Source organism: Tasmannia lanceolata, unplaced genomic scaffold (genome assembly GCF_043159265.1).
Source record: "Tasmannia lanceolata isolate RefF3 unplaced genomic scaffold, GAP_Taslan_0.1 ptg000016l, whole genome shotgun sequence".
Taxonomy (NCBI): Eukaryota; Viridiplantae; Streptophyta; class Magnoliopsida; order Canellales; family Winteraceae; genus Tasmannia; species Tasmannia lanceolata.
The window spans coordinates 9303329-9315859 of NW_027518693.1; the positions used below are offsets into that span (position 1 = coordinate 9303329).

At 40.0% G+C, this 12531-nt stretch overlaps 1 protein-coding gene across 2 annotated transcripts in view; it reads left to right on the top strand.

Annotated features, from left to right (window-relative positions):
• Positions 1–12531, top strand: part of LOC143848594 (7-deoxyloganetin glucosyltransferase-like) — a 37373-nt gene that overhangs the window by 1932 nt on the left and 22910 nt on the right. Inside the window, exons 2-3 of one of the 2 annotated variants that reach the window (XM_077357561.1) lie at positions 2140–3070; positions 6355–6487. In XM_077357561.1, coding sequence (XP_077213676.1) covers positions 2140–3070; positions 6355–6436 — 1013 coding nt within the window. In that variant the 3' untranslated portion in view covers positions 6437–6487. Of the gene's footprint in view, positions 1–2139; positions 3071–6354; positions 6488–12531 lie in introns of those variants that run through there. The other variant, XM_077357562.1, reaches the window with a different exon arrangement.

Here is a 12531-nt window from a genome sequence, read left to right on the forward strand (position 1 = left end):
GGCCAACCTTGCACCCCTAGGTGGGACCCACCATTTTAAACCTCATGTTCGATAGGGTGGGGACCTTACACCTAGGGGTGCAACTCGGGTCGGGGCCGTTGGGCGGGTCGGGTTTTAAGAAACCCTACCCTACCCAAGAATTATCTCTGGTCAGGTTGGGTATAATTTTTTATGGGAAAACCCGAGATTCATAAACCCAACCTTACCCATGATTGTTTCTCGGGTTGGGTCGGGTCGGGCCGGGCTGGGTTTTCATTTTTTAGCGTAGGATAGTGACTAATTTTAAAGATTGTAGAGAAAAAAGCAAATCTTTACACCAAAAATCTCTAAATGTATAGCATCAAGTGTTTATATTTAAGGACACTATATTTTCACATAATAGACATGATCACCTCAATGAAAACAATTGTATCAATATATTGGAAAACAACTTTCTATGTTACTCAAGAGATATTTAAGAAAGTCACACGACACCCATATGAGTCGGGTCGGCTTTTTTTCTTTAAACCCGGTCCTACCCAACCCAAGATTGAGTAGGGTTTTCCAATTTAAAACCCGACCCTACCCAAGACCCATGATTTCTAAACCCGTCCCATGTTATTTTCAGGCCGGGTCGATGCGGGTCGGGTAAAACCCGACCCAAGTTGCAGCCCTACTTACACCAGTGCATAGCATGGGCCTGGAATACTAGTCTCATATATATGGTTTGGGCAGTGTTTCAAAACTCGGCGACTCGACTCGGAACTCGGCCGAGTCGACGTGGAAATGGAATGGCTGCGTTTTGGAGTCAAGAACTCGGCGAGTCCGCGTCAAGTCTGGCCGAGTTTGGCTGAGCCTGGCCGAGTTTGGCTGAGTCTTGGTGATTTCGAGAATCTTGCTGATTCGTGACCTTAGACTCAATCATCCCGCAATCAAAAAAGGAAAAAAAAAAAGATTTCAGGCAAAAATCATACCTGAAAATATGCTTAGGTTTCTTCATTCAAGGTAGAAAGAAAGAACCCTAACTTGAGGGGGATGGGAGAGGATGGGTTGGTGATAAAACAATATAAAATGCTTTTTTGTCTTGTTTAATGCTATTTTGATTTTTTTTCCAAAAAACGAAAGAGCTACTGCGATCTTACAGATTTCTAGAAAAAGAGATGGAGATGACAGGCTCTGCCCAACAACCCCATTATTTATTATAAAAATGAATAGTTTATTATGAAAATGACTTTGGCAGATTTTGTCTTCTTCATTTAATTCATAGGTGGCTGGCTGTTCTCACGTCCAAAAGCCAGACGCGAAACTGGGTAGCAAATCCCTTATTTACTATGTGACAGATGCAACTCATCTTCATAATAAATATGAGGAAGTGATACGTACGCCCCATTTTCTTCCCTTGGCCACTCCCCTCTTGTTTATTTATGGCTACTCATCTATACAACAAGAGGGTAGCCCAGGTAAGGAAAGGGGGCTAATATATCATTTCTACATTTGCTTTTCTCCCACTTTCCTAGAACTGTCATTCGGCTATTTGAATGAGAGCTTCTTGGTAACTGCTGTACCACTCGACAGCTGGTTAAATAATAAAGACATAAGGGAATTGTTATTAGCACAACCCTTTTTGATATTCTCCTTACTAAATGTAGGAAAATATCAGTAAAGTAACTAAAATCTAAAGTTCTAAATTAACTGTAAAGAAGAGAAGTGATATACTTGCCCCTGTTTTTTACTTTGACAGCCTCCTTTAGTGTATTTATGACTACCCTTTTACACTAGAGTGGGCTGTCCTAAGAAAAAAAGAGGTGAATATATCATTTCCAAGCATACTAAATTTTTTATAAATAATTACGACTCGTCTGACTTGGCCGCGTCACCCGCGTCAACCGCGTTCTTGACCGCGCCCGTGTCGAGTCAACAAGGATTTTCTTCGCCCGCGTTCCGCGTCGAAACCGCATTTTCAAACACTGGGTTTGGGATCTTCCAATGGGAGGAACTTTGAGCCATGACAAGTATTAATGGCAATAATATTGTTATGAGTTGAAATCAAGTTTTGTGCTTCAGGCTCTACTTGTAGTCATGTTAATCTTTTGTTCTAATCTTTTTGTTGAATTAACATACTTGCTGATGCAAACTAACAATTCTCATATGCTTTTACAGATGCTAGTTGGTTTACCAACGGATATCTAGACACTCCCATCGATTGGATACCAGCAATGCCGGATATTCGTTTAAAGGATCTGCTCACTTTTATAAGAACAACAGACCCCAACGACATAATGCTCAATTATTGCATTAGTTCTGTTAAGAGGTCACTGAAGTCTTCGGCTATCATTTTTCATACATTTGATGAATTAGAACATGACGTTATTGATGCCATCAAATGCATGTTTACACGGAGACCTTACACTGTTGGTCCATTGCCGATGATCCATCAATGCCTATCGGAGAGTCGGTTGGATTCGAGTGAGTCCAATTTGTGGAAAGAAGAGAAAGGATGTGTAGAATGGTTAGACAGTAGAGACCCCAGTTCGGTAATTTATGTGAGCTTCGGAAGTATCACGGTTCTAACGCACGAGCAGCTAAATGAATTTGCTTGGGGGCTTGCAAATAGCAAACATCCCTTTTTGTGGGTCATTAGGCCTGATCTTGTCTCTGGTGAGTCCGCTGTTTTGGTACCTGAGTTCATTGGGGAAACCAAAGAAAGGGGTTTGCTTGCAAGTTGGTGCCCACAAAAGGAAGTGCTTGCTCATCCTTCAGTTGGGGGGTTTCTAACACACTGCGGTTGGAATTCGACTTTGGAGAGTATTTATAATGGGATTCCCATGTTATGTTGGCCTTTCTTTGCAGACCAACAGTTGAATTGTCGGTACATCTGCAATGTTTGGGGAATTGGAATGGAGATTGATAATGATATAACGAGAGTTGAAGTTGAAGGTCTAGTGAGGGAGTTGATGGAAGGGGACAAGGGGAAGGAGATGAGGAAGAAGGCAATTGAATGGAAGGAGAGTGCTAGAAAGGCTACAGAACCTGGAGGATCTTCTTACACTGATTTTGATGGGCTGGTCAATGACTTGCTTGTGATGAAAAGGTAGTTGTTTGCTTTGCATGCATATGCTTTGCTCTCAACAGTTTTTAGACTATTTTGTTCTTATTAACATATATTTTATTCTAGTTATCTATAATAAATGCATTACCTGCATTGTGTTCTATTGGTTATGTCACAAAATTAAAAAAGAAATCGAAAATAAATATTTTTTCAAGAAAAATTAGTTTTAAAATAAAGTTTTTGATATACTCATAAATTTTTGAAAAACAAATATTGGAAAGCAAAGTAATGTTAATTAGAACCGTCACCTTTACTATGTGTGTGTTTGGCGTACCGTTTAAAACACCGTTTGGCGTTTGAAACACCGTTTTGGAGTATACATCAAGGGAGACAAAAACAACCGTGAAAAAAATACAACGAAGGGTAGAGCAATAGAGGTTGTGGAGAGGAAGAGATATTTTTTTCCTTTTCATTCTAGCAGAGAAAATAACCTCAGACCTCCAGAGGAGATAGTCGTAGAGAGGTGATCCTGAGCAAGTGCGATCAGGACCATAGGATCGCTCGGATGAGTTCTAACGGCTAGTACTCGAACGGGTGCGTTCCAGAGCGGATCGGTCGGGATCTGATCTGGTGCAATCTGGGTCGTCAGATTGCGAGCTATCGACGTCCCAACAATCAAGCATCAATGGGATGCAATCAGAGCCGTGGATTGGCAGTTGGTCATGACCTAATGGTCATCGGGGGGTTGGTTTGCACACGAAAGACAGAGAGACAAATGAAATACCTTTAGGCCATTTTTGGCAGCATTGATTTTTATTTCATAGAATATTAGATTACTAAGTGTTGAGACTAGGGCTGGCAACGGGGCGGGTCGGGGCCGGATGTTGGGGTCCCCTAACCCTTCCCCTCTGCGGGGAATTTTCCCCCTCCCCTTCCCCCTCCCCTTCCCCTTCCCCTTTGCGGGGATGGTGGGGAATCCCCCTCCCCTCCCCGCGGGGAATATCTAATCCCCTTCCCCTTCCCCTTCCCCTCTCCGCATCCTTCGGGGACAAAATCCCCTCCCCGCCCCGCCCCGCATCCTTCGGAAACAAAGGGAATTCTCCTGATTCCTACCTTAAACAAATTGAAACTACAGGGGTGTATTTGTCACATTTTAAACTATAGGGGTGGAAGTGGATGTGTCAGAAACTAGAGGGAGTGTAAATGTAATTATCCCTATTATTTTAGTGTCCATTTGATATTCTATGTGTTGTGTCTCTCAGTCTCTGTGAAGGCCGTTCAATACCATAGTCATACCATCTAATTACTGATTTACTGGGGAGTGGGGAAATGATACATCTCAATCTAATTACTGGGGAAATGATAGAACCATCTAATTTGGGATGATTTTTGGCCGTTCAATACCATAGCAAATTAGGGACTAGCAAATGAACAATCCAGATCATCCGAAGCGAGTCATGTTCTGGGTTGTTGTTTTTTGTGATCTAATGTAGTAATGTGGTACGTGGCACACACGCAAGGTGATCCGAGCTGTTGGTATGGTTTGGCAATTGGCACTTTGGGCCTTTGGCCACCGCCTACTAGATTTGAGATTAGCTGATCCACAACTAGGGGGCGAAAAATCATCTCCCACAAATAAATTGTACATTTTTATTGTGGGGCTAGGATCGTTCAGATCACTTTTAAGCCGTTTCTTTCGTGGGAAGGAATTAAGGAAACCCTAACTCCCTAAGTCCCTAACCAAAATAAAAATGCAATTTATTATTTTATTTTCGCCACCGATATTGAGCCTGTTGGCACTACGATTTTTTGATAATTGCATATACTCAGCGTCTCAGCTTTTCTTTATTATTTCAACATCTGTGAAAATGTTATTATAGTTCCCAAAATGCTCTCAGAAGCTAATTAAAAGGAAAAGACAAGCTAAGTTTATGTTTGGGGGAATCTTGTAGCCGATCCACAGAGTTTATAGTAGTTTTCCTTAAAAAAAAAACTTAAAAATTTACAAAAAAAAATGGCATTGATTATTTGATTAGCGGGGCGTAGCGGGGCGGGTCGGGGCGGGGCGGGTCGGGGCGGGGACAACTCCATCCCCTTCCCCTTCCCCTCCCCGCACCGGGGAATTTTTATATTCCCCTTCCCCTTCCCCTTCCCCTCTCAAATCGGGGAATCCCCTCCCCAAACGGGGCGGGGCGGGGCGGATCCCCGCTTTTTCGGGTGAAATTGCCAGCCCTAGTTGAGACTGTGTGATAACTTTGGGAAGAGTTGTGTTTCTTTCCATTCATCAACCGTTCCTATATAATTAGGATGGATCCCTATTTTGAAGGGATATAGTTACTGGAGAATTTATATTGCCAGACCGTCAAAACATAAAGGGCCGAGAGAGAACCCTCCACCCTTGATTTACAATCTAGCAAAAGCCGCCTCTTTTGACTCTTTGCTGGATCGCAAATCAAAAGCGGAGTGTTTGACTCTCCTTTATTTTGACGGTCGGGCATCATATAATTTCTCATAGTTACAAATGATCGGGATAAATTACACGGAGGTTATCTATAAGTCAACATCCTAGACTATCTAATCTTATCAACATCCTAAAATATCTTTGTATTGCTGTAATCTATCTTTGTATTGCTGTAATCTTCGGAACTGATGTCACACGGTTTATAATATCTATTCTTATCAACATCCTAAAAGATCCTGTACTGCTGTAATCTTGGGAACTGTTATCACACGGTTAATACAGTGAGGTTCTGTTCACTTGGCAACCTGACTTGACTCGAACCTTGATCCTCTAAATTTATCTTGATTTTCTTTAGGTTATGAGTGGCATGACCCCAAGTGGAGGGCTGCCAGTTCACGGACATTCACAGGGTCATAATATTAGCTGTCTCTCCTCGTCCCTAACGCCGGCATTAGTTTAGAAAAGGACCAATTACCAATGGAGGACAAACATTAGGAAAAATTATCAACACCCATGCTTTTCAAAAGTTATCAACAGGAGACAAAAGAGGTCTTGCCAATAAAAGCTGGATGAAAATACCCTTTGGCATTTACAACACTTTTTTACCTTGTTTTCTCCTTCTTCCCTCTTCTTTTACTTTTCCATTATTACCTTTTTGATTTTTTACCCTACTAGTCATCTTCCTCCTTCCGCAGCCACCATTGTTGCTGGCAAATCTTGAAAACTTGAATGTTGAGTTCTTACCATCTATCTCTTTGTATTTAGGTTATGTTTTTCTTTTTTTTTTTTGTTTAGGGTTTTGCACTATTTTTCATTCATCTGTTTCTGATTTATCTTGTTAGGGTTTAAGCGATTTGTTTTTTAGGGTGCGTTCTGGAGATAATGCATGGATGACTTCACTCACTTTTTTGGAAGACAAGTGGTTGTATAAGAAAAAGTTGATGTAATACATGAATGGATGACTGCACATTTTTTGATTTACTTAAATTTTTTTTTTTTTGTAATACACAAATTGGGATGTAATACATGAAGCACATGTAATGAAAACAACATCCATTTATTTTGCTATTTCTATCATGAGCAGAATTATAATGCCATTAGAAGAGTTGCTATAGGCAGGGGGTTTTGTAGCAGAAGGGGTTTATCAACTCTCTGGAAAGGGGTTAGTAACTCTCAAAAGTAGGGTTACCAGTTTTCAAATGGGCTTATCAAGTGCTTGAAAATTGGCAGAGGGTACTTGTAGACACCCCATTTTGCTCTACCTTAATCGATAAAGAAATTAGGGTTTGTTTTCCGTCGGTTTTCCAATGTCTTTCTTTCCCGCATCCGTTTGTTACATTTCTAAATATTTTTGGTCGTTTCCGTCGTGTTTCGTATTTTCCCGCTAAATGTTGAGAAGGATTATTCAGAAAAATCTAAACCAGAGAGAATTGGGACCCGTTTGGTGGGCCCGCATTGGGTGCTTCGATTAAATTTGGATCGAGAAAGTTGGACCCATTTGGTGGGGCCGCATGATGCATTTTGATTAAATTTGGACTTGTTTGGTGGGCCCGCATTGAACATTTGTTTAAAATCGAATCAACCGAGGGCCCACATTGTGGGGCCCGCGTTGTAGGGCCTCAGTGGGGCCTCTTGTGAGGCCTCTTATGAAGAGCAATGATGGTAGCTCTCCACTAAGACAACATGATGGGCCCTCCACTAAGAGCAATAATGATGGACTCTCCACTAAGAAACATGATGGGCCCTCCACTAAGAGCAATAATGATGGACTCTCCACTAAGAAACATGATGGGCCCTCCACTAAGAGCAATAATGATGGACTCTCCACTAAGAAACATGATGGGCCCGGGCCCTCCACTAAGAACAATAATGATGGATTCTCCACTAAGAGGGACAACATGATGAGCTCTCCACCAACATATCTCTCTCTCTCTCTTTCTCTCCCTATATATATCTCCCTTCCCATCCATAAAAAAGAAAAGGAAAAAAAAGGAGAAATTTATCTTCCATTATCTCTTTCTAATCACTCCCTCCAATCCCTTTCCTCAATATATTCTTCCATCCCTCTCCCTAATATTCTTCTTCCATTATCTCTTCACTCCCTCAATCACTCCCTCTAAACACTCTGGAGAAAGCGAAAGACGGCGGAGCGGATCGGCGGCGGCAGGATTTTTTATATTTTTTTGGATTGGGCGGAGATCTTCACCACAGGTAGGTGCATTGTTCTCAAAATATTTCTGTATTTTTCCGAATTTTTCTGATTTTTTCCGCAAATTGTGTTTTAAAAATGGAAAACTCTTCAAAAAACATCTTTTGACGAAGAAAAATTAAATTATATACCAAACAGATTCTAAAATTAATGAAATTTCGTGGGAAAATAATATGTTACTGATTCATTTTACCATGAATTTGTAAAGATTTTTGGAGTTTATTTGGTATATTATTTAATATTTTCTTTGAAACTTATCAGATTTTAGGAGAATTTTTACTAGCATCAGATCATCATTAAAATTCATAAAATTTTTACAGTAGTCTTATCTTCCATATTACTTGTTACTGTAAAATTTTCGTGTGATTTGGATCTGTTTTAATATGGGATGTAGTGTTAATTTATAATCTGGTCTGGAAATTGTAAAATCCGAAATTGGTAGTAAATAATTTCTAAAATTCATGAAAATCTCACTGCATGCAATTTTGATTCATATAGTATTTCTGTAGAAATTTCATAGAATTTAGAGTTATATTTCTACTAGTTTATGTGTTAATTGTGCAATCTGGACATTTAATGGTTTAATCAAGATTAAATGTGAATTTAATGTAAAAATATGCAAAACTCATCCTGTAAGCTACATACATTTTCATCTTGCTGCTCTAGAAATTTCAAATCATTTCGAATTTATTTGCAACAATTTCACTTGTAAAACCGCTCATATGCTTAAAATTGATAAAATCCATGGAAAATTCGAAATTAATTGAAAATCATATAAAAATTCCTAAAGAACTTTAAAATTCTGTCACATGTTCACTCCTTAATCCATTGAAACAGAAATTTTAGGATCTTTAGATTTTCCTGGAAAAATGGCCAGTGCATCCATAATCGTATCCCAATTGCAACTTGATCTTTGACAATTTGAATATTTAAGTTATAGCATGTTGTTGGCTCCGAGGTTAGTGTCCACGGAAATCCTGAGATTCTGCCAGGCAATAAGATGCTATAACCTAAGTATTAAATTGCACAAGGAAAGAGCGCACGATTCCCTCCTTTGGATGCCATTCAAGGCCGAAATTGGTGAACCCTAGAACCATTGGTAATCCTTAAATGTCTAGAAACTGAAAATCTTCGAAATCTGAAACTCATTAACCTCGAGAACTTAAATCGATTTATCTTGTGTCTTTCGGAACCATTGGATTATGGTTTCCAATCTAAGAACCATTAGAGCCCAATTTAGGAACACTGGTGTCGTGCCGTGTCCTAGGTTTTAGGGAGTCCTAGAGTTAGGAGTCCAGCCTCATCACGGACGCTTGCTATGAATAGCAACCGTACCATAGGTCTAGTTACACTAGTCACCCGATCTTTCCCTAGGACAAGGCTAGTAAACTAGGATGTAGGCAAAACCTGCATTAGTCTAAGGGACAACTTGCATTCAGATAAGAATCATATAGCATCTTAGATGAAATCCTAAGATAATAAAATCCTCAACTTGAATTAAATAATTCCTCTTAAAACTGTTGAAACAGTCAAATCCGTCTAAGTCGGTGTCCTAATTGAGTTAGGCATATGTAGCTTAGCTTAGGTGCACCGAACTACGTCGACTCTGATCCCAGTGAGGCTTGGGTACGTAGGCAGCTTGGATGTCTGATGGCATACCACCCGCGAGTCGGCACCACAACAAATTGTGGTGTTTTGTATATTAATTTTCTTGTAAATGCTTAATCAAATCACTTAGGATTTTTCATGAAATTAGAATTTTAGGAGAACTTTCACCTAGATTGAATCCAGACAAATTAAGAAATCAAGATACACATTTAGGATTCACATTGAAATTAGATCATAGGATGCATGTCACTTAGTTCGCACAATAACATAGAGTTGAATGAGCCATTTAAAATAAATTTAAAAGAGTTAACTTTTGGAATCGAAGACCGACTATCGGGCAAGAATGGTGCATGTGGTGGATAACTCCCCATACCTTCCATTCTCGTAACCAGGTAGCGAGTCTAGATTTCTGGTTAATTATGGGTCCTAGATCCCACATCTAGGTGGCGACTCTGTCAATCTCTTTCGTGTGGAATTCGGATTGCCTTAGTGATCCCAAGTTCACAGGAAAGACGAATTCAAATCAATAATTAAAATGCACACGCCAATCGCGTGGGTACGAGAGACCAAAGAGAGAGCGCGCGGCGGCTCGCGCCCCACGCCCCTCTCGCGGGATCATGTCCCACAGTCTGGCGACTCTGCTGGGGACCACCTAACTTCATTAAAATTCCAAAAGATAATTCATTTGAATTTAATTTAACTGGCTCATAAAAACTCTATACTTGTTAGATTAGTTTGTCTTGTTTTATTTTCTCATCACATTTTACTTAAACTCAATCTAACAAAACCTGAAGGCATCATAGATTGCGTAAACTTATTGCACACACTTATATCACTTGCATCTAAACCCTTGCATTTCACATGCACACACATCCTATTTTAGGAACCCGGAGTGTTATCTAGCATGGTTGACTGGGATTTCATCACCTGGTGCCTCTGTGCTAGAGAAGCATTCCACCCTTAGCCTAGCACCTTATGGTGCGTAAACGGATCTCTTGTTCACGTACTGATACGCCGGACACTGGTACAGTATATCGAACATGGATTCGCGCTAAGGGGACTCTTGGCCTTACCCCTAGATTAACCCACACATGCATGCAGTATACGAACACATGTGCACCACATGTGTGAACCTAGTTTAGGATATCCTACCCATTTGTGTCTAGATTAGGCCGTAGTCCATCTTCCAATGGCTACGATCGGTCCTAGGTACACAAACAAAGTCATGAGTCGAGATCCTCTCTCCACTCCGCTAGATTAGGATTAGGGTTGATGCCTTCAGGTAACACTGTTAAAATGTGCGAAGACTAAAAACTTTTCCTTTGGGGTTAGGATATAAATCCCATCATTTCCAAAGATCTCATAGGATTAGTTATTCTTGATCTACCCGTTGAAAGTAATCCTATGCAATCTCACATTTTGATCATGTGTCTATCATTCGTCTCTTGTGGGATTCGATTGTGTCTTCATTGGCGGAAATTGTGTCTCAATCATTTGATCATGCCTGGTCCAGATGATCCAATCTTGCTTGTACCCTTGGTCTTTTCTTACTCTAAGGGCAACCTTTTTCAAGAATATTTTGCTAAGTCCTTCAGAGTTCACTATCATAATCCTTGAACTAGGGGCATTCCTCTATGCGAATCAGTAATCATGGTCAGTACAATTGTTGAGTCCGGTCTTACATTTCAAGGTCAATGCCTAGTCCAGGCAAGATATCTTCTGCTTCTCTTTTTTATTTAGAGTTGTGAATCCTGAGAATGTTCAGGATATGTCATCAGATGTAATAGCCTTTTCTTTAAATAAAAATTTCAGTTCCAAAAGTTCATTGGTGTCTGTTTCTTAAGTGTGCTTCTGATCTTAAAATAAGACTCCCTCCTCAAATGAGGACAAAATTGACGAAACTCCTCTTAGGTTGCAGCCTATGCTCAAACAAGAGGAGGAGTGCCAATCTCAGCCTTTCAAAGATGAAATTAAAGTGGTAAACACTGGCACTGAAACCTTGATCCAGTAAATGCCGATTGAAAATACATTACCCTCTGAAAAATGTGAAGAATTGGTAAACCCATTTTGAGGATAAAAAGATGGTCCGGTAAGTGTTACCATTAATGCCAAGAGAAAGACCCAGATAGAAGGTTCAAGAAAGAATGAAGTGAATATCATATGCTATGCAAGGGGCATGGAGTGGAAACAACTTTCATATTTCCAATCAATGACCTTGGTTCTCAAATTCATAACATGAAGCCATCAAATTCGAGATAAGAAGTTCAAGAGCAAGCATTGAAAAGTGATCATCAGATATCAAGAGTTACAAATCCATAGATGGAGGATGTCGAAGAACAAGTTTCGCTCTATGAAAGTCGAAGGCACGTATTAGAATCTTGAAAGAAGAAGATTTATTATCTCTTACCTGGAAATGCCGTCAAACTCCGTAAAAAAAAAGAAAAAGAAAATAAAAAAATAAATAATCAGTACCAGAGGGACTCTAGTAAACTAGATCGACTCCCAATCTGAACATCGGAAGGCCTCCTTTGGCCGAATAAATCCCAAAATCAGAACCCAACGTCAAAAGAATACTGGTTTGCAAACCCTTCGAGCCTAAATGAAATTTTCTTGAAAACCCATCAAACTAGGGGCATTCGCCCCGAACTACGCGAGACCTGATCCCTACACTGGGGTACGTAGGCAGCTCGGTTAAACTGAGTTCGGTCAATTCAAAAAAGAAAAGCAATTCAATCAATCCAAAAAAAAAAAAAGAAATTCAATCCTTTCAAAAAAAAAGGGGACAAGTTCCTAAAGAAGAGAAGTCAATTATTCCAGAAAGAAGAAAAAAAAGAAAAATCAATAAACTTTCGAACAATTTATCTTCAAACTAGGGGCATTCGCCCTGAACTACACACGACCTGATTCCTACCTTGGGATATGTAGGCAACCTGTTCACAGGTTCGGTCGAAATCTTTGTTGAACCTTAAGCCATTCTTTGAAAAGCCCTATCCTACCTAGAAAGTCCTTCCGGTGTTCAGAACTAATGATCTAGGTCCCGAAACAAAAAAAAAAATGATGATGAATAAAAAAAAATGGAGTTTGAAGATCTGCTAGACTGAAAACCTGAAAGGGCGGTTTAGGCAAAATTTAAGATCATTCCCCTGTTAAGTTGAAAACCCGAAAGGGCGGCTTAGGCAAAAGCTAAGGGGATAGCCTGCTGAATCGAAAACCTAGAAAGACGGT